The following is a 26,601-nucleotide window of genomic DNA, read 5'->3' as shown; positions in this document are numbered from 1 at the left end:
CTCCCCGCCAGCAGCTTCGGCCCCTCTAACCCTGCCTTGTCCTCCAGCAGCCGCAGCGATGGGAGCCTTATTACTCCCCCCTTCCTCCTGCGTCCCTTTCGGTCCCCAGCAGCATCCCGTGGGCCTAGCCACTGCGATCATCAGCTCATTACGGAAAACAGGAGTCTCTGCAGCAAAGCCAGTCTCAGAGCCCCGGTGTCAGTGCATCACCCAGTCAGCCTCTGTAGGATTGATACTGCCCCAACTGCTCCCTCCCCTAGGCTTGTGCTGACGCTATAAAACAGCATCAGGACGCTATGAAAATCTACCGGAATGCTAGAGGTGATGTGATGTGATGTGATGGCCACCTTCCATATAATATATTGCTGGTTAGCCCCTCCCCATCCCAACCACTGCTTAGCTACACCCGGAGAAACATGCCCATTTTAGGAATTGTCCTAACTTTACATATGACGTACATGGGAGCGAGGTACCCCTCATGCCACAGTAATGAATATGGTATGCATGGCTCCATAGATTAACAGGCTGTAGGTAATCAGTCAAGAACAAGAGATGTGATGCATGAAGAGAATCCGATGGCATAGTCATTTAAAAGAGATCCTTCTACTCAATTCAGGTAGTGAGCATATATCTGGTTTTACTGAAGGCTACAAAGATTCTGTTTTCCCATCACCTCTCATGACCTTATAGGATTTGCAGACACTTCTCCTAGCTCTGTCTGAAGCAGCATGCATGTTTCCCGCATTGTGCAAATAATTACATACAAGAAAGACTTAAGAATATTATACGAACAGCAGTGTCAACCACTCAGAAGTTAGAGTGCCAGAACTGAGATTGTATAGGAAACTTTAATTCTGCTCCCTTCTGCATATGTTTATGACAGTCTTTATCACATGATCATACTATTTTCAGAGTCCTACCACAAAAAGCATTATCTCTTCAAGCAGGGACATTTCTTATAAAGGAAAGTGTTAGGCCACCCTACCAAAAGGAGTGCAGCCACTCCCACAAACTTCATCATTAGGGTACCAAGATTTTGCAGTGAAAAAGAGTATATAGATGTTCAGTAGGGTGGTTTTGTCACATAGTTTCTCTGTCACTTTGTTGTGAGCAAAAGTTCACTTCCATTTAATTCTCTCAAACTACTAAGCAGTGGCATTTGGGATTACTTACCTTAAATATGATAAGTGAGGTCACCACCTGTATTAAAATATTTAAAAAATAAAAGTAATGTGAATTTTTTTGGGGTGGAGTCTAACAAGTGTTTTGGGTTTTGATTCATATGTTTGTGGTTAATCCACCAATGTAATGCAAGGTGGGGATCATACCAGTTCTATCTAGCAAGCATAGATACGTGAAACAGCTCCCCTCTTGAGAGAGCAGAAGCATGCTTTCCCTTGCCCTCCTCCCCAACCCCGCCTCAATGCTAGGATTAGATTATCAGTAAAAGGAGGCGCTAGGCCAATCTCTACAGCTATAAATTTTCAGCAGTTTTAACTGGATAGATACAGAAAGTGGAAAAAAAAAGTTAATGGTTTTTGGAAGATTAGTTGCTCATTTCTGGTGCTCGCTGTGAGAGACCTCAGGTTATTTACATCTACATTACAGATGAATGGGTTCAGTGTGCAGGATAAGTGGTGTAGTCAATGAAGGGTAACTTCAGAAGGGATAAAATCACACAATTAAAATAATGGATTAGCATTTGTTTTTAAATCTAGTACTTTTAAAGGTTTTTATGAGTTTCTGGAATGGAAGTGTGGAAAAACTAACCCATTCGAGGTTTTACAGCCTTGCTTTTTTTGAAGGGTCAGTGGTTTGAGCATTGGCTTGCTAAACCCAAGGATTGTGAGTTCAATCCTTGAGGGGGCCATTTAGGAATCTGCGGCAAAAATCTGTCTAGGGGTTGGACTAGATGACCTCTTGAGGTCCCTTCTAACCCTACTATTCTATGTAACCCATGTAACCAAGGTATAGGATCAGGGGTGGCTCCAGGCACCAGCATGCCAAGTGCGTGTCTGGGGCGGCAAGCCTTGGGGGGCTCTGTCAGTCGCTGCAAGGGTGGCAGGCAGGTTGCCTTCGGCGGCATGCCTGCGGAGGGTCTGCTGGTCCTGTGGCTTCGGCGGACCTCCTGCAGGCATGATGCTGAATCTGCGGGACCGAGGACCTCCCGCAGGCAAGCCGCCAAAGGCAGCCTGCCTGCCATGCTTGGAGCGGCAAAATACCTAGAGCCGCCCTTGTCTAGGTTACAGTTGTGGATAACTATGTGTGGTTTAAAAGACTGCATAATAATAAGAGCTGTATCTTAGTATGCAGTTGACGTTTATTTACATTATATCAAACTTCTGTAATATTGTATTTATTGCAGTATTAGCTTCATTTACTTTTTCTTCAACTTTATAAAAAGGGGTGGCCAAACTGGCTCATGAGCCACATACAGCTTTTTTATAGTGAAAGTGTGGCTTGTGGAGCTCCCCCATTTCCCCCCATTCTCCACCTTCCAGACTGGGACAGGAGGACCTCAGGGGCTTCTGCCCTGCAGGGAGGGGGTACTTGGGGCTTCAACTCCGTGGGCAGCACCTTCCAGGGCTTGGAGCTTCAGCAAGAGCAGGGCTCAAGCCCTGAGCCCCAGCAGGCACACCCAGCTCTCAGACTTCTGAAGATTATTGTATGTGGCTTGGAGGGTCAGTTAGTTTGGCCACCCCTATTATAAAATATAGCTATAGATGTCATCCTGTGCTCTGAGTTCACACATAAAATACAGAACTGCCCATAAGGTAATCATCCCATACCTCTCCCTCTTTAATATCTTAAAGGAACTTTCCTGAACCTGAAAGATTAATAAATCTGGCCTCTGGTGACCACTACTCTATGGAATGGGGAGTGAGTTCAAAACAGAAGACCCTAAGTTATCAATGAGACTTTACCGTAGGAGTCTTTGCTGATCTCAACTTATGCATGTCACAGAGGGTTTGTTCTCAGATAACCAGGGCTTAATCTCATTCAGGATTATATATTTGAAGATATTCACTTAATTCTGAATTCTTATTTGCATATCAATCAGGATTTTGGAAGCAATTCAACATCCCCTAATACACCGAAGCATTGTTTGATTTTTAAATTGCTTTTAACCTGTGCATGCAACATCTACTGATACTGGTAGATGGTCTGCATGTTGATTAAGGGCACTGCTTGAAGTGTTGTCTTCTGCAAATTTGGCTAATTAAGATCTTACTCTTGCCTCTAGTTGTAGCACTTGATCTGCAATAGCACAAGTCCAGGCTCTTTCCCTTTTTGCTTCATGATGTATAAATAACAAAGGTTTAAAAAAGTTTGTTTCAGAAATAAAGGTTTTATTAACCCTGGAAAAAAAACATGTTTACTAAAAGTTATATCATTTGTGAGACTAAAAGGCTATGGAATTTTTAGTTACTGTTTCAAGGAGTTTTTTTGTTGTCATTTAATTCCACTGTCTAGTGAACTTTAAGATTCAGAATTCTTGATTTCTTCATTTGAGATATGAGAGTTAATGATGACCATCTGTGACCTCTTCCCCTGCTCTTGAAAGTTCTCCAGCAAAGCCAGGGAAGATAAGACTTGACATTCCTGATATTGTGGTAGAACGTGCTTTTAAAATGTTTATTATTTCAAAGAACTACTAGTTCAATAATTGCTGTTAAAACTAGAGTTCTTTTCAAGTCATGATTTCAGACATGGGGAAAAGAGTTTACTAGAGTCTGAGATAAAGACCTCTACATTATCCCAAGATTAAGCCTTATACTTGATTTCTCTTTGAAAATTTTTATAAATCAGTCATATTGCCTTTAGAGTCAGATTAAGGGAATATGGAGCTGTAGGCACACATCCCCTTGTGGTTGTTCTCTTGTCCCCACTCTGTAGCCCTGCCATTCCCCTACCCCATCTATTTGGAGTGGTAGTGCAGGAGCTTCCTCCCCTCTAGTAGAGGCAGGGATAATAATATAAGTGCCTCAAGAACAGCAGGAAGGGTCTCCTCCCCCTTTGCAGAGGCAGCAGCAGAAACATTAGACCCCCAGTACTTACTTCAGAAGCTGGGGGCATATCTGCTTACGAAACTGGGCTATACCCATTGCACTTGTCTCTTCCTGCCACAGAATGATCACTAGAATAATGTTTGCAGGACCACAAAAGCAGTGGACTGGGTCTTGGCAATAACACCGACTGAAAAGAATAGAGTAGTTCATACTCTCTGAGCTACTGTTTCTGTCCATCTGTAGATTCAGACATCACTGCATCAATTACTTTGTTTTCTTTTTTCAGTGTTTTCTTTGCACCATGAGGGCTAGAAATGTATTTGTTTAAGTAGGAGTTCAGAGTCTTACCTGCATAACTTAAGGAGGAGCCGCCCTAAGCAACTAGTGCTCATGCCTTAATCCATATTCTCCTTCCTGCTGACATAACTCATCATCATCAAAAAGAAATATAAGGCTTGTATATTAATGAGATACGTAGACACAAAAGGGTGAATCTTTATGATAGTCATCTGATTGGTTTGACATCAATTATGGAATACAGTTTGTTTGTATGGTGGCATAATTTAGAAGGAAAAAATTACAGACTAATTTGGATACTTGAAAGATTGATTTACAGTTTCTAATCAAACTGAAAAGTGTCGTCATATAGTTATACAACTCTCTCCTCTCAGATACTTGAAGAAAGTATAGAGTCTGGACATTAGAAATCTTGGTATAGATCTCTAAAACTCCTTAGTTACATTTTCTTGAATTTGTTTTTTTATCCTGAAGATTTGTCTTTTCCTCCCAGTTTAGATAACTTTACAAAGTTGCTATTTTAATTCATTCTCATAATAAAAAAGTAACCTTTGTAGTACAGAAAGAAATATTAATATTTTAGAAGCAGATGTAGAAACTAAAGAGCTAGTAACAGATATCCTCCCCCCACCCCATACCCCTTAAGCCAGTTGAATGGTTTCTCATAAAGCATTAGATAAAGGAGGGAGTGACTAGGATTGGAGAAAACCTCCTTTTAGCAACCTCAGTTTTACCTGGGAGCCCCTGAAGTAAAAGATAATTTAAGGTTATCATAAGTTTTCCATTTCTTTATTTGTACAGTTGACAATATTTACTGTATTGTAGCCAGTTACTTGTGCTTGTGTGTGGTTTTTCACATCGCACCAGGGAAGAGAATATACACATTTACAGAAGTAGTAAAATGTAAGGATAAAAATCACACATCATGGTAGAGGAGGTAGGCCAGATGTAGTACCTGAAAGTGGCAAACTTTTTAAAAAAATTAGGTAGACTTCAAGTTGACAGTGAACATTTAAAGGCTATTAGTATGTTGTAATTAAACTTCAGACATTCTTATTTGCTTTTATCATGGGCTAGGCATTCCCTTTCTGGTAGTACAAAATTGTAAAATGAATAAACTCTTAAATTCTCTCTTTTCCAGAGTATAAGCAAAGTCCAAATAAACAGCCTTATCTTTGTAAGACATAAACCAACTCCCCAAAATAGCTACTCTCCCCAAAGAAGAGGATGTTATCTTAAAAACACAGCGTTTAGTTCTTTCCTTCTAATCTGGCCATGTCTTGTGTTTTCCTTTGTTTATAAATAACAGCTGTGCCAGGTAGGTGCATGAGGTCCAGCTGCATTTACTCTTCAGCCACTTAACCATTTCCTGTTTGACTCCACAACCCTGCAGAGTTACCATGGACACAATATAGATATGCAGAATGTAAATATAAATTGTTCTGAAATGAATATACTTATAATATTTTTATGTAATATCAAGTGAGGTATTTGAAGTACCAGTGAGGTTGGATAGTATATATACCATGCCTCATTTGAGGTTTTAACAATTTTAAGGTGGTATGATTTATTTTAATAATAAAATTAAATGCTCAGGAAAGGTCTGGAGGTACTGTATTTGAAATGATGTGTTCCATGTTCATTTAGCCATTGGCTTCTTTACTGAGACTTATCAAATGTGTAATGGTGGTTCTGTGAATTGACTATCCACACACAAAAAACTGCAACTAGTGAAACTACTTATTGGGCACTGAACAGCTTTCCAGTTCTGTCAACTTTTGGTCATCACCATCTTGGCTGGATTTGAACAAATGGCGTAGATGTGAAATGTTTTTATCTTATTTCAGAGTCCTTGGAGACATCCAGTTTCCTTATAATTAAATAAAGGGAGTGAGAGTTAGTGGAGTACTGTAAGTCAAAGTGTGTCAAGAAGAGAATAACAACAATTTTAAAAAATACACTAATTATGCAGAAATATCAATGTCTTGACATTGATTGCTTCTGTTGACTTTACTGTGTTTTTATTTAGTCCTTTAAACCCATTACCATCTTTGCTTGTTTCTAATCTAAGGGCTGTTGTAATATAGATCAGCTGTTAATAGTGCCAAGGGGTTCTGGCCATGCCTTCCCTTCTCCCCACCTCTGACTATGTCAGGGATTCTAGAGTATGTACTGGGCAGGAGCCAGTTACAGTGTTTTTTATCAGTGGGAGATGAGCTGTTTGTGGGGCCCTGGGCCAGAGCAAGTGGGGGCCCCTTCTCACCCCCTTCTGCCTGCAGTTGCATTCCTCCCTGGCACTCCTGCCAGGGATACGGGGTCAGGGCATGGGGGCTTGTCCTGCCCTGCCTGCTCGGTGCTTCTTACCCCATACCCTAACCCCCCTCTCTGATAGGAGCAACACGTGGGCGGACAGAGTGGGGAAAGCCCCTGTGCCCCAGATTCACAGCCCAGCAGGAGCACTGGGTGGATGGAGCACAGCAAGCTCCCATGCCCTGACCCCGCTCCTCGGCAGGAGAGCCAAGCAGAGTGGGTCGGGGCGTGGGGGTGCCCATTTTTTCATTTTTCCTTGCGTCTGACAAAGTGGGTATTCATCCACGAAAGCTTATGCTCCAATACTTCTGTTAGTCTATAAGGTGCCACAGGACTCTATTGCATTTTTCCAGGTGCTGCCCAATTGGCTGGAGCCCTTGAGCACAGGCCCTGTTGGCCCAGTGGCTAATCTGTGACTGGTTTTTATGCGTGCGTGGAAGATCTGTCCAGCTTCCTTTCCCTTTTCACTATTAGGATGTATTAGCTAAGACATTTTAAAACTTTAGTGTAGCCAGCACAAGTAGAATTTGAGTGTTAGCACATTTTTATCCTAGTGTGGCCCACCTGCTCCTCCCATCCTGAACTTTATTCTGATTCTTCGCTGATGTGGCTAGAATCTACCATTCCCTTCTCTCCTTGTCCCATCCAACCTGCTGCTGCTTTCCATTGAGCTTCTGGAGAGAAGGGAGAAAAAATCATGTGCCAGAAGAGATTTTGTTTTAAATAAATAAAGGGGCATTTAATGTTTGGTGTTCAGCCCTCTTAGCCTATTTATTATCAGTTATCCCTACTGCCACCTTTGGATCCCAGACAAGAAACTACAGCTTGATATTATCTTTAAAAATCAGACAAAGGCAGTTTAACTTCATTTCAGAAGATTAATGCTTGTACTTACCCCCAAACTGAATACATGCAAGGTTGTTGATTATAACCTGCCCATTTCCCATCATATGACATTCTTCAACTTCTTTAAGGAATCCTTTTAGTTAATGGGCTGTTTTAAAAAAAAAAATCAGTGGTAAACAAAACATTGATTTTGTTATCATTCTGAACTAAATGGCCTTGCTGGTAGAATTTACATTGATTTTAAGATAAGTCTTTCATACATTTAGAACAACAACAAACATTCCAATAATAGTATATTGTGGTAAACTCTAAATCACACACACATTTATATTAACTGTCACAGTAAACACTTTGAAATATAACCTTTATATTTAAAATTCCTTGCTTACTTACATTGTTCAATAGAGGATTATGTTTATGCATTTGAATTTGTTTTACGAGAACTTTAAAACAAATATATTACACATGACACATTATTACACTGGATATGATGTGGAGCACACTTAGGCCCATAATGATTCACATGGTCTTTGGGGAAAATCTGAATTGCTTTGTCTTCTGCAAATTGTTAGCCAATTAATAGTGTAGTAGTAGCGTGAACTGAGAGTGACTTGTTGTTCAACCTCTTATGCCTTGTCTACATTGCACTTTACCGGTATAGGTATACCAGTACATTATACTGGCAAAGCACTTGTAGCTCGGATGCAGTTTGTACTGGCAAAGCTACACCTTTACCAGTATAGTTTTTTCTAAACCCTCATCCCCAGAGCGAAACCAACTATGCTGCTAAAAGTACAGTTTTTCAGGATAACTGCATTTGCACAATGCATATTTGCTGGTATTGCTGTGTTGGTCATAGATCACATACCATCACACCCTGTCTGACATAGGTAGGCTGGCTGAAGTGTAGACTTGGGCTTATTTGGAGATAGCATGCAAGAATGGTGACTGCCAGCATCATCTGTTTTATTTATTTCTGTTTCTACACTCTGAAGAAAAGTTGAAAACAAAAGTTGGCTTTGAAAGAATCTGATCCCAGCTAATGGCATTTGATCTGTGGGAGTCTGTTAAACTGACATTAATTCTTTTTTTGTTTGCATTTATTTTATTTTGAAAAGCTTTTTTGTTAAGCTCTGCTGAAGGGATAAATGGAACAATTAACTGGAAGACTAAGCAACCCAACAGTTATATTATCAGCAGAATAAGGGCTGCTGAAAAGAATGGTGAGTTTAGGTTGTACATTTAAATCCCATTCTGGGTTCAGTCAACATCTGCTTTCAATATTACCTTTGCTTTTTCAGTGAATGTTTATTAATAAAATGACATCTCAAGGTAAGTAATTATGAAAAACAATCTTATAGTTCTTTAATCTTCTAAACTGTCAGGATTCTGTGTGTCTTTAGGTTTAGTTTCCCTCGTGTTTTTTATGTTGCCTATGGCTTTGCTTAAAATAATGGCTGTGTGTATAACCTAATATTGCGTATATTCTTCTCACTGCTGGTTGCTTAAAAACATCTTTGCAGTGTGCTTAATGCAATAACTTGTTATAACTATTAAAATATTTCATTCCATATTTATATGTAGAAAAAAAACAATTTTTATTATTTATCTGTTGGAGTACACATAAAATATTGCAGCTGAATTTTACTGAGACCAACAGTAATCTGAGAAAATGCCAATAACTTTTCATGCATAATATAGCTAGGTGAAGGATCTGGATCTCCCTAGAGCTCTAGCTATGGCCAGGATCACCCTTACCCAGGGAATCTGGAAAAGGAGCTCTGGAGGAAGAAACTTCTATATGGATTTCCTTCTGGAGATCCCCCACATTCGCTGTTGAGAAGAATGGGTTCCCCCCACTCCCCCCCACACACATGCAGAATACACTGCAGACCTGTCACCAAATCTGGTTGATCCTCTGATATCAATGGAAGAGCAGGGTCATCCGCACTGAGATCCTGGTCCTCCCTGCTAGCTCTGGCCTCTGACAGCTCACAGCCTCTAGGCTCTCTGACAGTACAGCTCCAGTGGGATGATTTCCTGGCTATGCCTGTCCCCAGGATCTATGGGGAAGGAAAAAGAAACACTACTCATAAGAGGTAATACAGTCTGAGGTAGCATTATTTTCCCAGGGGAATCCTTACAGGGCCAGAGAAAGACAATTTATGTTTCCTCTCCCCTCTGTTCCCAGCCTGTCTACTTATCCCCCAGGCCTGTGCAGCTTTCAGCCTTTCCCAGCGTGTACCTCCCAGGATTCACAGAAAGGTCTTCATGGAGTCAGGGGGGAAAGGAGGAGCAAAAACAGTGCAGTGAAGGTAGATGATACCTCCTACATGCCTTGAGAGCACCTAATCTGGGACCATATATTCTGTATGACCTTTAGTAAGAAATTAAATATCCTGTGGAAGCATTCTGTGTCTGCTACCAAAGTAGCCCAAAACTTTCCCCTTCCATGAGGTAGAGTCACACAAAAACTGTCAAACAATATTCAGAATATTTGGCAGTCTGGCTCACGGAAATGACACTGGGAGTGAGTGAGAATGTTCAGTTAAATCTTCTGCCAATTTAGGACAGTTGCACATTTTTCTCCATGATCGGTCAGTCATAGAAGATTGTTAAAAGGCTGCACAGCCTGAAGATAACAAACTATCCATAAATGAGATATATTCTTATCAGCTGGAGAGGAAGAGCAAGTGGCATATTGGACCGAAGATTCACCTTCCACTTTCTTTCTCATTTTGAAGAAACATCAGGGGGAGGGAGAGGAAAAGCTGTGGAGAACTTTCCAAATACCAGTCTCCAGAGTTCTGTTGTTACAATTCTTATGTGGTTATAAGATAAATATATGTAAGATCAAATTTCATCCTGTACAATGAATAGAATATATCATTCAAAGTACACTGAATTATACATAAGTAAGAGGGATGGTTTCGTGGATTAGGTACTGGACTAGGACTCGGGAGACCTAATGGAAACAATTCCCAGCTCAGCCACAGGCTTTGAGTGGCTGTGTGGGCATGTTATTCAATATAAAAATTGTCAGCCCTCCAGGGTTGTCCTGGAGTTTCCAGGATTTAAAGATTAATCTTAAATGCAAGATTGTCATGATGAAAGTTCCAGGAATATGTCCAACCAAAATTGGCAACCCCATCAATGTACCTTGTGCCTCTGTTGCCCATCTCTAAAATGGAGATATTTCTGTACCTTACATGGGTGCTGTGAGGATAAAATCCATTAATGAGTATGAAGCTTAAATAATATAGTAGTGAGGGCATAAGTAAGTAGATAGATAACATGTTGAAATACTAGGGACCAATTAGTGGAACTGGGATTAGAAACTAGGGTTAAGGACTGCAAGTAGGAAAATTTAGGGGGTTTATTTTTTCAAAATATTTTAGAGTTTGCCCTTTAAAGGCAGGGGATTATTGATTAAAACAGAAGGGGAAGTGGGATTAATGTGTGTTTTCTTTTGTGGATGCATGTGCTCAATTACGTTAGCATTAATGAAGCTAATATACACCTCTACCTCGATATAACGCTGTTCTTGGGAGCCAAAAAATCTTACCATGTTATAGGTGAAACCATGTTATATTGAACTTGCTTTGATCCACCGGAGTGCACACCCCGGCCCCCTGGGAGCGCTGCTTTACCATGTTATATCCAGATTCGTGTTATATCAGGTGGTGTTATATCGAGGTAGCAGTGTATATCCAGAGGGTAGGACTCTACCTTTCAAGGTTCCATAGACTATCAGGGTTGGAAGGGACCTCAGGAGGTCATCTGCTCAACGCAGGACCAATCCCCAACTAAATCCTCAAAGGGCCCCCTCAAGGTTGAACTCACAACCCTGGGTTTAGCAGGCCAATGCTCAAACCACTGAGCTATCCCTCCCTGTTTTTTAAAAGATGTTTGCTAACACAGTTTTAACACTGTTTTAAACAGGACTTCAACCTAATGTAGAAAGAGCAACTACTGCTTAAGTGTGTTAGTTGGTTTTGGTTAACCCAAGACCCGCCCCCCGGGTAATGATAATAATAATAATAAATGATTATATTAGAATAATTACAATAATACTCCCTGGCCACACCGTAGCAGACCTTAAGGTGGCCATCCTGCAGCAAAAAAACTTCAGGACCACACTTCAAAGAGAAACTGCTGAGCTTCAGTTCATCTGCAAATTTGACACCATCAGCTCAGGATTAAACAAAGACTGTGAATGGCTTGCCAACTACAAAACCAGTTTCTCCTCCTTGGTTTTCACACCTCAGCTGCTAGAAGAGAGGCCTCTCCTTCCATGATGAACAACCTCTATCTCGTAGCTGCCTGCATATATATACCTGCCTCTGGAAATTTCCACTACGGGCTATCTGACTAAGTTGGATATTCACCCACGGAAAGCTCATGCTCCAAACTTCTGTTTAGTCTATAAGGCTGCCACAAGGATTCTAGTCTGGATCTGTAAAAGCAGTAAAACGGCTACCCTCTGATACTTGACACCATGGCAGCACTACATTTAGCCGTAAGGAGTGGAAATCCATTTCAACCCTCATGAAAGAAACTTCACAAAATACAGACAGATGTCCATCCGTTTGCATTTGGTCAAGGAAGTATATTCATACCAAATGGACTAAAGGTAAAAAATCCACTGCTATCTACATATTTACACAAAGACCGCAGTAGAGATTATTGGCCCACTCTATTTCCACAAGAAACTAGGAATCACCTGATCAGCATCCTATACAGCAAACAGGAAAACCACATCAAAAAGAGCTCTCCACCTGGAACTCTCATTAATAACCAAAACTTCCATATAAATGGACTTCACTAAAAAGACAGAGATCTACATTACTCACTTCACCTCTCTACCAAGGAAAAAGGACTGTAAAGCTGTCTAAACTCCTACCTGCCTCATGGGGCCACAACCGTTGGTACCCCCAACCCACCACAGAAAATATCGTCATCTATCCAACTACATGCTTAGCCCAGAAAGGAAAAGTCTGTCCTATCTCGGGATCTTCCTGCCCTGCCACCCCTACCAACATGATACAGTTCTGCGGCAATCTGGAAGCCTACTTTCGCTGTCTCCGACTCAAAGAATACTCAGGACAACATCGCTGAACCAGGCGCACTATAGTACCCTGCCCACCAATAGCACAAGAGAAGAACTCCACATGGACTCCTCCTGAGGGTCGAAAAAGACCAGTCTGGAGCTTATTACATTTGGAATGCTTCCGCCGATGTGCATAGGCAGAAATTGTTTTGGAAAAACAAACATTACTTGCTTCCATAACCTAAGTCGTGCAGAATGCAATATGGCATCCACAGCCTCAGAAACTTACCCTGACATTATCATCAAAGAGGCTGATAAAGGAGTGCTATTGTCATCTATGGAACAGGTGTAACTACCAGAAGGAGGCTGCCAGACAACTCTCCAACACCAAATTTCTACAGGCCAACTTCACTCATGAATCCCACTGAGGAGTTACACTAAGAGAACTGCAACATCCTTACTCAGGACACTCCCTACACTAACACCGGAACAAATCAACATACCCTTAGAGCCCCGCACCTGGGTATTCTATCTACTACTCAGATCCACAACCTGGGAAATTCCTGGGCCCCAATTACATGCTCAGGCATGGCACTCTCACTGAAGGACTTTGGAATTGTGGACTCTCTACTCATACCCCTATACCACAGCACTCCCAAGCTAATCTCCGTTGACACTACTGATTTCCTGAGGAAACTACAACGCATGGTGACCTTCCAGAAAACACCATCCTAGTTCAACATGCGTACAGAGATTGCGTGAGGCTGTCTAACACGAACCATCCCACACACAGATGGTAATACAAGCTGAAGCTGTCATGGAAACAGTAATCTCTTCTATGCTTCATTCGTGCCACAGCCACAAACTGGCTTGCACCTTGGAGCTCCTGTGCCCTTTTTTATTCTCACCACACAACTATTTTCAAATTTATGAGAATATATATCTCCAGATCAGTGGCACCCGCTATGGGCACAGCCGATTGGCCCACACAATATGCCAATATTTTTTATGCTTGATTGACTGGCGACCTGGTAAAACCAACGGCTTTCCTCGTGCGCCCCCTTTTTTACCGTCACCACTTCTATCTGCCCCCTTTCTCTACCTACGCTACATTGATGACAATTCATCATATCTGGACCCAATGTGGAAGAGAGCTCTGTGAAAAATAAAATTCCACCACGATTAACATGCTTTCCAGCCCTACCATCAATTCTCAGGCTGGGACCAATCTACATGGGGGTTTTCTACTTCCTAGACACCACGGTGCAAATAGTGTCTATGGAGACAGGGTTACATAACCCACCCTTACGAACTATCCGACCGCTATGTCTCTCTACCTGGTCATGCCCTCCAGCTTCCATCCCGGGCCACATTCACACGATCATTCTAAAGCCAAGCACTGAGGAAACCGCATTCTGCCTTCACCCGGAATTAACCATGACAACCTTACCAAATCACCACAAGCTTGCTCAAACTATCAGTTTACTCCGCTCGAATAGGAATAAGATAGTTGATATTATCATAGAATATAGTTATAGTTTGAAACTTATTCCTAGCACTTTAGAATATAAACGCGGGTAGCAAGTCAAGTCAAATACAATACTGAAAATCGATCGTACAGAGTCTAGATCAAAGTACCGACTCCACAGGAAGCTGACCCAGTACTCGCCGAAAAAAGAACTAAAAAATCCATCCCTCTCCCCCTATAGATACCCCACGACCTCTGCCATCCACTGGAAGACGTTGGCTTTCAGTGAATTCACATTTTAGTCCTTGTAGTGTCTGGCTGGGCAGGTGGTGGTAAGGCTGTTGGGAGGATCAGACTAACACGGCTACCCCTCTGATACAATAATATTATAAACTAACTCACAGGGTTATTGTGAGGGTTAACTAATGTCTGTAACATGCTTTATAAACTTAAAGCATTGTAGCACTGGTAGACAACTTTTTAAAAGATGACTTTATACTAGGTGCTAATCAGTGTTAAAAACATTAATTCAAACACATCAGTGAACATTTTAAAACACCACTAATTTTTTCAATAAAGAGAAACCCTGGCTTCCATTCCAGCTGTGGCCTAATTCTAAAGCTGCTTTTAGGATGTTCAACATGGTAAAGTCATTTCTAGGATTAATTTGTTCCTCTGAAGCTTAGTTTTAATTGTCCACCAACGTCATTATTTTACATCCTCAATGGTACACTTACCTCAACAACAGAATATATCCCATTATGAGGAGCACCCATTGTAGTGTATATGGCAATATCCAGTAAACTGCCTATGTAAGACATAAGACATGTCAGAGAAATAATTTTTCTGCAGAAATTCCCCACTGTAGTCTCTCTCATTAATTCTTCTAAGTATTCCTTATGGAGAAAGTTTACCTTACTTTTTCATTGATTCTCCTTTTTGAAACTGATCTTTGCTGTAGTATTTAGGTCTCAAGGTATAAAGCAAAGCATCTGGAACAGAAAAATAGATTATTTTTTTCTTTAGGTTTCATCAAGTCAGCATATTTTTCTGACCTTTTCTGTTCTGTAAATAATCTTATTAATGTTACAAATTACTTGTTCAGATTTTCTTGTTAGATACAGTTTCCCATATAATTCTATTTCCTTGATCTATTTATAGTTCATTTACAAAAGCAAGTGTGAGACTTTATGGGGTCACTAAGGCAAGATGGTGGGTGTACTTATCAACTTTGATTAAATGCAGCAAATTGTTCTAGGTTAATTTAGTTAAATGAAACCTGCTTTAAATATATTAACAATAACTGGTTTATTAATACAGATTTTTTTTCATAAAATGTATTTACATTTCAAGACCATTTGAATTTATTCTTACTGATAAAATTATTATAAGATGTGGCTGTTTAGTATAATCTAATAAAAGCAAAATTCACAGTGGGCAAAGGCAACTGTGATAACCAGGATTAATACATACATATAATCAGAAAAAGATTGATTTGTGGAGCTCAGTAATATATGTGGCACTTGAAGCTATTAATCTTAGAAAACGAGGCTCAGAATATCTGATGCAAGGAATAGAATGTTTGTTACTAATTGTTGTTCAGCAATGTTTTGTGAGCAAACATCATGCAATAAGTTTGGCCTAAAGAAAAACTGAAAAAAGAAATCTTGCCTCAGTTGGGTGTTATCAGCAATAAGGCCTTGATACTGGCAGTGGTTTAAGAGGTAGGGGTACCATGTGGATGGAGATTCACAACAGTACTGAGCACACTGTGGTGATCTGCCAGTGCAGATCCCCAGCTATGCCCAGAGCAGAGAATTAAGCACATGTAGCCACCATGTAACAGAGATGGTCTACACGCACCAAGTACTGGGGAGGGCAGAAGGGGCATGGTGATGGATGGAGTTGTGGCATGGTGCCATGCCCTGTGAAAAATGGGTGATCTAGATGGCAACAAGGGAGTTCAGAGTGGGGCCCCCCACCAAATTTCCCTGTGCCTATTAGCTGCAAGTCCCACAGACTGGGACTTATAGAGACCCAACAGCTTCCTCATGAGCACCATGGCCCCAAACACATGTAGCTCTGCTGGAGAAGGAGCATGTATGAAGGCTGGCCAGCCTGTGGTGGCTCCACGTTAGCCAGCTGGAGGACATGGATTCCCTTTTGCTGATATTATACTGTTCTTTAAAATAGTGGATATATTTTAGAAACCTCAAGAGGTTATTTATGATAGTAAATATAACTCACTTTTAACACACATTAATACAATAAATATTGAGACATTTGACATTGAGCCTGTCTTCCTATATTTATAATGGGAATGAAAACAAAGTTTGGAAGATGTCAAAGAACAGAGTTATTAAATCAAAGATAGCAAACTGGAAACAGCAAATTTCAAGCATATCTTGTTTAGCGAATGCTTTAAAGAAAAAAGTTCGCTAAAATTTGTTTCAAAAGACCATGCATCTTGAAACTAAATATTACATTAGCAGATCTGCTATTTTTACACACTCTTCCATAGCACCTATCAGAAAGGTGTGTGATATTCATTATCAAATAAACTCTATGCTTGAGGGTCTACATTCTTTGGGGCAGACTCTCAGCTGGCTACACTCTATTCAGTGTAGTTATGACAATTTATGAGCTTAGGGTCACCTCTTTAAATGTACAGTGGAGTTTATTTTAAGTTTGGTGAAGATGGCATTACATCCTAATGAATCTCAAATTATCAAGGAGATAATTAGAAAAAAGTCTTTTAGTATCTGACACTTTTCTTCATCCTTTCTGTGAATGCACTTAATGAGAAATAACGTAAGTCTAGGATGACTTTAGAAGATGAAATAATAATATAAAAAACCCAGAAAAATCTTCAGCATACTATGCATTTAATAATTTATTACATCAGTCTAGGAGTTGCAGATATTCTGTCCAGCCCACTCACCATATTTTGCAGCCTGGGTCATGGAAATGACAATTGGGGACTGAATGAGCAAGTTCATTTTCATCCTCTAATAGCTTATGACAAATGCACATTCTTCTCCAGATTCAGGCAGTTGTAGAAGGGTTTTTGGTGATTTATAATTATGCCAACCACCTGAAATGCTACTTGACACAATGTTTTTCAAAGCTTACCCCTGAAAAGGGCACTGAGCGGGTCTCATTTTGATTACCATCAAAGCTGTTTTTCATGAGAACAAGTTGTTAGTTCTCTAAAACAAGGGCTCCCACAATTGTAAATCCTGCCGCTGAACAATTTGAGTAAAACATGTAAAGGATCCAGGTGTGCATAATGTGAATTTGTGTGAAGTGCATATCATCCCCATCCAGCTCCATTCTTGTGTTGTGTGTGCACAGGGGCGGCTCTAACTTTTTTGCCGCCTCAAGCATGGCAGGCAGGCTGCTTTTGTTAGCTTGGCTGTGGGAGGTCCCCGATCCTGTGGATTTGGTGTACCTGCTGCTGAATTGCTGCCAAATCCGCGGGACCAGCGGACCTCCCACAGGCAAGCCGCCGAAGGCTGCCTGACTGCCGCCCTCACAGGTACCGGCAGGGTGCTCCCCGTGGCTTGCCGCGCCAGGCACACACTTGGAGCACTGGTGCCTGGAGCCGCCGCTGTGTGTGCAATCTGATTTTTCCAGTGTTTGGGAAAATCTTCGTTGTGGTTTCACACATTAAAAGCAGTTGTTTCTAAAAGAGTTCAAGTTTATAATTTAGATGGAGAAATAAAAATTGATTGGAATTTTATCTGAGTCCCTTTTTATGTTTGTTGTGAATGATCCTAGTATGTATAAACTTGTAAAATTCTAGTTTGACAGAATGTGAATCTTCTTCACTTATGGGAAGATGAGGTGTCCACACCAATGTATTACGTTATTGTTTAGATTAGTGCCATATATAAAACTAAGCAATTTTATATCACACACATAGGGCCTGATTTTAAAATTGGGCTCCCATTTTGAACCTGCAAATAAAAATGATGGTATGTCTATTTTTATCTGAATACCTGGTTTGCTGTACCTGCAAAATTGTAGGTGAAAAATGTGAGGGTAGATGGAGACTCCTTTAAAATTTAACTTCTGAAGTTTACCTTGAGCAACAGAAAGAAATAAAAATTCACATTATGGCTGTGTCAAATATAATGGTATATACATAGTTTATATACACTTTTGATAGTAATATGTCTTTTTAGAACATGAGATGTAATCATAAGACAGAAGCACTCAATTTTTGTAGTAAATATTACATACTTTAAAAAATATCACTGACATTTTTATTTTACCCTTGGTGTGTGGTGTGATTAATATAATTCATTCTACCCTCAATTTGTGCACAGAACTACCATAGATGTCCGTGGGAGTCTTGCATGCAGAACAGTGGAAGACTATTACCCTATGTTCTGAGGCTATTGATAGTGTACAAATACAGAATAACAAAGAACAAGGAAAAATTACAATAAGGTATAATAATGAAGTTCTTGCTTGCCTACAAACAGCCTTCATCAGGATGTATTTGACTAAATATTCATATTTAATTACTTTACAAACAAGTTATTAAGCCTCTATAGGCTACTTTATTCCTTCTATTCCTTATTTTTGTTGTTAAAAATATGGGGGAAATTTGATTATACACTCATATGTTTTTATTGATATATGGAATATCACAAATAAACAAGTTTCCAAAAATACTCATTGGCTTCTTCATTATCTATCATTATTATTATAATAAAAGTAAGTACGTGATTAGCATTTGAAATATTAAAAACTGTCTAATTTTGTTTACTGGAATCTTGTACAGGACTTGGAGGATACATAATGGACAAAGAGAGGATTTGTTTTGTATTGCATTCTTAAACCCACACAATCTTTTAAAAACTTATTAACAGGTATCTAATGCTTGTTGCTTTCCTTTCCCTAGAAATGAAAATTTCTATGGTATTGCATGCTGTATTGTCTAGAGCACGTCTCACTTTATACTTTTCTGTCTCTTATCTTTCCTTCTGCTTTTCAGTGTACACGATTCTCTCTAAGGTGCACTCTGATCGGAATGTCTATCCTTCTGCTGGAGTTCTTTTTGTTCATGTTTTGGAGAGAGAATACTTTAAGGGGGAGTTTCCTCCTTATCCAAAGCCTGGTATGGGATGCTTAGATCTTCCGTGTTATAGAAAAATATCATTTTTACTTTTAAATTCAAGATCTCAAATGTATCTAGAATACTTTGTGGTACAGTATTGAACATATATCACTTCAACACTTTTAACTTTGGTTGACTCTTCTATACTGGTAAAGTAAGTGGATAATTTCAAGAGGTTTTAAATCTTAAGGGTTATGAACTACAGGTATGCATTGCAGTGCATGTTGAGAAGCCCAGTTATGGACTTTGAAATGTTCAGTAATGCATCTTATGAATCTAAAATTAGAATCTGGCACTTTTCTTTGCTATACCATTAAATATGTAGTTGTACAAGCTTAATTTTAATTTTAAAAAGATTGAGTCATACGGTAACTTTTGTAAAAAATGCCCCATTTGAGATTGTATCAGTTTCTTACAAAATAAATAGTGATATTAACAATTTGTGTCAAAAAGCATCTTATACATTTTATAAAATTACTTTAAATACACAAGGAACGTTTAAAATAAAAATGTTAAATGTCTTTAGCATAGAGCAGTGATGATTATTTTCTTTCAAAGAAAATGTAAGCTTCCTTGGTTTCAATCCTGTTTTGTTTCTACATGCAGTTACTTTTTTAAATTGTAAAGCAGTCTTTTATCATAGAAAGGGCTATATTTTCATAAGAATAATGTTTTGACTTACATCCATGAAGTAAAAGCACAGGAAGATCATTAGCAAGATAGAAAACATAGGTTTGAATTCATCTAAAAAACTATATGAAGATAAAGGACATTTTCCCCCACTTTGCTTATAAATTATTTGCTTCCTAGAAGCAAGTAAAATTGAAAAGTTCTACTTCATTGACAATCTTTTTAATTTTGATTTTGGAACATGGTGCCTTGAAACCACACTGGGGGAAAATAGCATTTGTTTGAATGTTATGTTTAAAATATTCTCGAGAAAAAAAATGACTTAATTTGTTTTTTATTTTCTTTAATCTTCTTCTCTAAAGGTGGATGTCTTGACAGACCCTTACTTTTGAGTTTGTGCTCCATGTGTGTGACTGCTGGAGCTACATAGTTTTACTGCCGGCCAATAATATGGTGAAATGTGCCTATCTCGTGCCCAATTTGTCCCCTCCTGAGATAACAGCTTAGGGATGTAAATGGAAGGAATTTGAAAGTCCTTTCCTAATTGCAGATTGTCTCTAGAACATTGCTATCTCAGTTCCATGTCTGAGGCATGTTACACAGATGCTGTCTGAATCTCTCACTTGTACAATTGTGACCTCATGATCCACTGAAATTGCCCCACCTGTAGGCATCATGAATACCACATTGATCATCAAGGCCCAACATTTGCAATATAGTCCTTGTTTAAAACTGTTGTGTATGACAAATCTGCTCTGCCAGATACTTAGCATCATAGAGCCTTTCCTGGAGAAGTACTTTGAAACAAGCCACATCTCAGACTGCTGATGTATTAAAATTAACTTTGAGGAACAAACTGTGAAATGGGGTAATTTATGATGAACCCTGGCAACTGTAGCACCCTGGTGACATTATTCCCAGAGAAGTGACGTTGGGAGGGCTTTTTGTGTTGCCATGGTAACATGTTTGACTGATGACTTAGCATACTGCTGTAGTATCGTGGTTGATTCTCAATTTCCCCTGACACCCTGAGGTTTCATTGATTTTTGAATTTGGTTTGTGTTTAACTCTCCAATTAAAATGAAGACCATCCATCATCTGGATTATGAAAGTCCAAATAAGAAGTCCAAATCATACACTTTCTTTGTCCACTCTCCCACTGTTGCTTTCTGGGTCTCTCTTCTTGAGAGTCTGCACAATCTTTTTCTGATGTTTCTCATTCTAGGTTACAGATTCTCTTCCTGAATGTCTGTGCAAACTCTCACTCCATTCATGTAGTGAAGTGAATGAGAAGTTCTTCCTGCTCTCTACCAGCAGCTGTACACTTGGGCTGAAAAGGAAACAAGTGCCTGGTTCAAATCCCAATTCGCCATGTTCCTTTCCCCGAGGCTTCTTCCTTTACTTGCTTCCACTTATTCTTTGCCCTTCCCAACATCACCTAATAAAACAGTCTTAAACATCGAGCTTCCTCTTCTGGCACTTCTTCTCCAGCCATCCAGTTCTGTAAGTGGTACTTTTGATGGCCACTGCCCAGGGTCCTTCCAAGGTGCTTCCTGTCCACAGCTCCCTTCTCATTATCTGCATCCTCCGGCTGTGCGAAAAAAGAGCTGCTTATTTACCCTATTTCCAACATCCCTTGCCTGGAGTTTCAAAATTTCATTCGCTTTAGGAACTACAGATCACAACATTCCTGAGGTCTGTGCTGAAATCAGGAGCAGGACAGTGTTAAATGGGGAGTCTACCATTAAAGAGCCAGCACACCATATTTAAGTGTTATTTTACCAGTTAAAAATTGTCTCAGAGAAATCTTGTTGTCCTCCTGTCTTTTTGGCTATCACAAATTTCTTAAAACAAAATCCTATCTCTCTCCTGTCCTGTGGCACAAGCTTGTTGGCAGCGATTGCCTCTTTCCAATCTTCTGATCTAGGGGTAAATTTGGAAGAGTTTCTCTAAAGTAAATCTGTTGCTCAGTTATCATTGTTGAGGACCAGTGTGTCTTGACACGACCACACATGTTAAGGTGCGGAAAAAAAACAGTCTCCCTCTTACAGTAAGGTCCTCAGAGGTAGACATTGTCTCTAGAGCCTTCAAAAATCTAAAGGTTTTTGTTGCTTGGAAATACTGGGCTTTGGATCCTTTTGCTTCTGTTGGTAGGGAGGCTGGAAGATTTGGTGTTCTGGGAAACACAGGCCCCTGTGAAGCCAGGACCTAGCAATTGGGGTCATTAGAGCCCTAAGAAAGTACACGCACACTCCACTCTGCTGTTGGCTATACATTTCAAATATGGGATTCCTGTCAATTACACATGCTGAGGCATGGACTCAGGAGTGTGGATCTCTCAAACTGCACTTTTTGATAATAAAAAAATTACAGTTTTATTATTTCCCCATGGAACTGCAATGATGTGTTACAAAACATTATAGTAATTGTGTTTATATGACAAAACTGAACTCAAAATTATTTAATGGAAACGTCAGAAACAAGGTGCATAAAGTTCATTTTTTTGAAAACATTCTAATATTGTGTATCTTATCTAGGTGAGATAAGTAATGATCCTATAACATTTAACACCAACTTAATGGGTTACCCTGACAGACCTGGATGGCTACGCTACATTCAGAGGACACCATACAGTGATGGAGTGCTGTATGGATCACCAACTATAGAAAATGTGGGCAAACCAACCATCATTGAGGTACTTCCTTGAAAAGCATCAGAAGGTTTTATTTCATTTTAAAATCTTTATCACTTAATGTAAAATAGTGTGCAAAATAACTTCATAATCAAATGAAGAATGTCTACATATTTAATTTTGCACTTCTCATCCCTAGAAATATACCACTTCTCTTTCCCTTCAGTGCAGACAAATACAGTCGTTAAATCAATAAACAGATTTTTTTATTTACTTTTTATCACTCAGTAGTAAATTATTCAGGTTTACTTTTGTAACTAACACGAAAACATTTTCCTATTCTAATCTCCTAATTACTAATGCTGACAAAAACCACTATTTATTGTTATCTACATCACTAATATGAATGTGATTCTAAAATTTTAAAAGTACTAATTATATAGTGAACAGCAGTTGAAAGACAAAAGCTATATGATTCTCAGTCATGCCTTTGGTCCCACACCACAGATTAGGACGTCAGTGCGGCAACTTTGCAGCTCACAACGTTATGACAAAATTGCTAAATTAACTTGCCAGTTCCACCAGTTTTGCTTGGACAGCCATATATTTGTGTCAAACTCTTGATTAATCGCTTCTCTTGATTTTATTATTTTATTATTCTTCTCCAAAGATAAAACTATAAACAGTAGCCTGGGTTCTGATCCTACAAACAGTTCCACACATGGTTAATTTTATGTACACGTGTGATGTTCCCTGGTGTTATCTGGACCGGTGATCTGCTAGGTCATCCCAATCCTTGACTCTGGGAGTCAGCCTTACGCTACTCTGCTGTGAGAACCCCCACTCCTGGGCTGTTCACGCTCAGCCTCTGGCATGTAAGCTGCTTTTTGGATTGTGCAGTCGAATAACACTAGCCAATATCTCCAGTCCCAGACACAACCCTAGGAACCTCCGTCTTGCAGTGTCAAGATATGCCCACTGGATGCTGCAAGCTTATATGAGTTTGTCAATTTAACAAAGAAATTGATGTGTACCAGGCTTGTTATCCCAAGGAGAGTCTCTGACATGCTTCAAACCAAACGCCCTGCTTCAGGTAGAATAAACAAACAGATTTATTAACTATAAAAATAGATTTAAATGATTATAAGTCAAAAGCATAACAAACTGGATTTGGTAAAATGAAATGAAAGAAAAACTCATTCTAAGCTGATCTTAACACTTTCAGTGCTCTTACAAACTTAGATGCTTCTCACCACAGGGTGGCTGGTTGCTCTTCAGCCAGGCTCTTCCCTTTGATCAGTGCTTCAGTTGCTTGGTGTGGTGTCTGTACATGTAGGTGGTAGAGAGAGGAAGAGCATGGGAAATGTCTCTCCCTTTTCTCATGTTCTTTCTTCCCTCTTGGCTTTGCCCCTCCCACTTCAGAATCAAGTAAGCATTACATCATCGCAATCCCAAACTGGCCAAAGGAAGGGGGAGGGAGTGACTCACGAGTCCAACAGATCCTTTTGTTGCTGCCTAGGCCAACATCCTTCATTCCTGTGAGGCTGGGCTGGGTTTGTCCCATACCTGCCCTGATGAGGTATGAACTGCCTCTCTGCTCTTGGAGAGTTTTTGCCTGGGCTTATTTTAAGCCATGAGGATACATTTTCAGCCTAATAACTTACATAAAATTGCCTAGTATCAGAGGGGTAGCTGTATTAGTCTGAATCTGTAAAAGGAGCAGAGAATCCTGTGGCACCTTATAGACTAACAGACGTTTTGGATCATGAGTTTTGTGGGTGAATACCCACTTCGTCAGATGAATGTAGTGGAAATTTCCAGGGGCAGGTATATATATGCTAGCAAGCAAGCTAGAGATAACGAGGTTAGTTCAATCAGGGAGGATGAGGCCCCTCTTCTGCAGTTGAGGTGGTGAAAAACCAAGGGGAAAGAAACTGTTTTGTTAGTGGCAGCCATATCGCAGTCCTTTTGTTTAATCCTGAGCTGAGGTGTCAAATTTGCAGATGAACTGAAGCTCAGCAGTTTCTCTTATGAAGTGGGTCCTGGAAGTTTTTTTGCTGCAGGATGGCCACCAGACTTTTAAGTCTGCTATAGTGTTGCCAAGGAGGTTTGAAGTGCTATGCCATACAGGTTTTGTATTATTGCCATTCCTCAATCTTGAATTTGTGTCCATTTATCCTTTTCCATAGGAACGTCCAGTTTGGCCCGATGTACATCTGGACAGTCTCTACGGAAAAGGCATAACATGACACAATATCAGAATATTAGGAATGGCAATATACAAAACTGTAAGAGAGCCTTCACTCCCTGGCCACACGTATACAGACCTTAAGGTGGCCATCCCTGCAGCAAAAATCTTCAGGGACCACACTTCAGAAGAGAAACTGCTAGCTTTAATTGCATCTGCAAATTTGACACCATCAACTCAGGGTGAACAAAGATGCGATGCTTGCCAACTACAACCAAGTTTCTCCTCCTTGGTTTTACCCTCAACTGCCGAGAAGAGGGCCTCATTCTCCACTGAGTGAACTAACCTCGTTAATCTCTTAGCGTTGCTTGCTTAGCCATGATAACTATACCTGTCCCCGTGGAAATTTTCACGTACATTCAGTCTGAGAAGTGGGTATTCACCCACAAAAGCTCATGATCCAAAACGTCTGTTAGTCTATAAGGTGCCACAGGATTCTCTGCTGCTTTTATAAAATTGCCTGTAATCGATATGTCTCCTCATTCCAATCCCTCTCAAGACCTACTTTTACTGGGACACCTTCAAGGAGTCATTTATTGGTTTATTTTTAACTAATGTGCTCCACTATGTTATTCCTATCCTTTCCTGAGAGACTGCAGAATTTCATTCATGTAACCACTATCCTGCCCTCCACCTTCTGATATTTTGTTGCCTCCTTTTGTTGAATCATGTCAAGCTAGATTGTCAGATCTTTTGGGCAGGGACCATCTATTTCTATTTGTGTTATGAGACACCTATATTTTTGAGGGTAATGGCGGGGGGAAGAAAGGAGAGGGAAAAATACACAATTTTGATAGACCATATTCCAAAATTCATATTAGTTCAGTCATGGTATAACTTTCCAACACAATCAAAGAATAACCACTGGGGATCGTTTGGCCATCAGATGAATACCGCAGGTCCTTCATGCATTTAAAAGGTACCTTTCTGTGTACTTGTACATAATTATATCAGACATATTTTTCCAAAAATAAGGAGCATATACTCTGTATCTCCCAATAGCTTTCAACCCACCTAAAGATAAAGACTTTGGCATTCTTATTATTTGTATTATGGTTGTGCGTAAAAGCCCCAGTCATGGATCAAGGTCCCATTGTGCTAGGCACTACAAATATACAACTAAAAGATGGTCACCGTCCCAAAGACCTTACAGTATTTTTTCCTATAAATATCACCAGTTAGGTTAGCTCCACCAGGAGCTAAGAATGAATAGAAACCTTACAGCCTTCAGGACAAAACACAAAACCCATCTCTACTCTTTGACTTTATCATACTTAAGTCAATAAAAGAAGAAAAAAATACAGAAAAAACCCCAAACAAACTGCTCCCTCTTGTTCCTGAAATGGAGCTGAGAGAGAAAAGAATACAGGACTAGGGAAGGCCAACCACTTATATGTAAATATGTTATCCATGTGGTATCTGAGAATATTAGTGCAACATAAATAATTAGGTAGATTAGTGTGAAAATCCCAGTAAGATGTCTTTATTTGATATAGTGCTCCGTCAAAGCAGGTAGGCCTCCTCATTCATTCATCTTGTCATGTTTCTATATTTATAGTCCATAGAGTTTATTTTTTTCGTATTCAAAAATAAAAATAATTATCGTTTATACTAGTTCATAGCCCGTTCGTTTATAAGCCAACCTCCCAAGATGGATAAGTAAAAATAGCAAAAACTGTTATGATCCTTTCATAAGCCAACCCTATATTTCAGGGGTTGGAAAACTTTGGCTTCCAGCCTGTCAGGGTAAGCCGCTAGTGGGCGGGTCCAGTTCGTTTACCTGCCGCGTCCACAGGTTCGGCCGATCACGGGAATGGTGAACCGCGGCCACAGGGAACTGAGGGGCTCCATGCTTGCGGACACTGCAGGTAAACAAAATGGCAATGTATTAGATATTCAATTCAATGATTCCATAAAGCAGAGATTGGCAACCTTTGGCACGCGGGTCACCAGGGTAAGCACCCTGGTACACCAGACTGGTT

The 26,601-nt window shown here is 39.9% G+C and overlaps 1 protein-coding gene across 9 annotated transcripts in view; it reads left to right on the top strand.

Moving 5' to 3' along the window:
- The window catches only part of SGCE (sarcoglycan epsilon), a 66,834-nt gene that overhangs the window by 369 nt on the left and 39,864 nt on the right, over positions 1–26,601 (top strand). For 6 of the 9 annotated variants that reach the window (XM_032785364.2, XM_032785361.2, XM_032785365.2 and 3 more), the window contains exons 2-3: positions 18,987–19,109; positions 22,277–22,434. In XM_032785364.2, coding sequence (XP_032641255.1) covers positions 18,987–19,109; positions 22,277–22,434 — 281 coding nt within the window. Of the gene's footprint in view, positions 1–8,581; positions 8,687–18,312; positions 18,437–18,986; positions 19,110–22,276; positions 22,435–26,601 lie in introns of all 9 variants that reach the window. The other 3 variants (XM_032785366.2, XM_032785360.2, XM_032785368.2) reach the window with 3 other exon arrangements.

The sequence above is a fragment of the Chelonoidis abingdonii genome, chromosome 2, assembly GCF_003597395.2.
Source record: "Chelonoidis abingdonii isolate Lonesome George chromosome 2, CheloAbing_2.0, whole genome shotgun sequence".
In the NCBI taxonomy this organism is placed as follows: Eukaryota; Metazoa; Chordata; order Testudines; family Testudinidae; genus Chelonoidis; species Chelonoidis abingdonii.
Note: the sequence above shows the minus strand (reverse complement) of the source record. Positions and strands in the feature narration are given on the sequence as shown.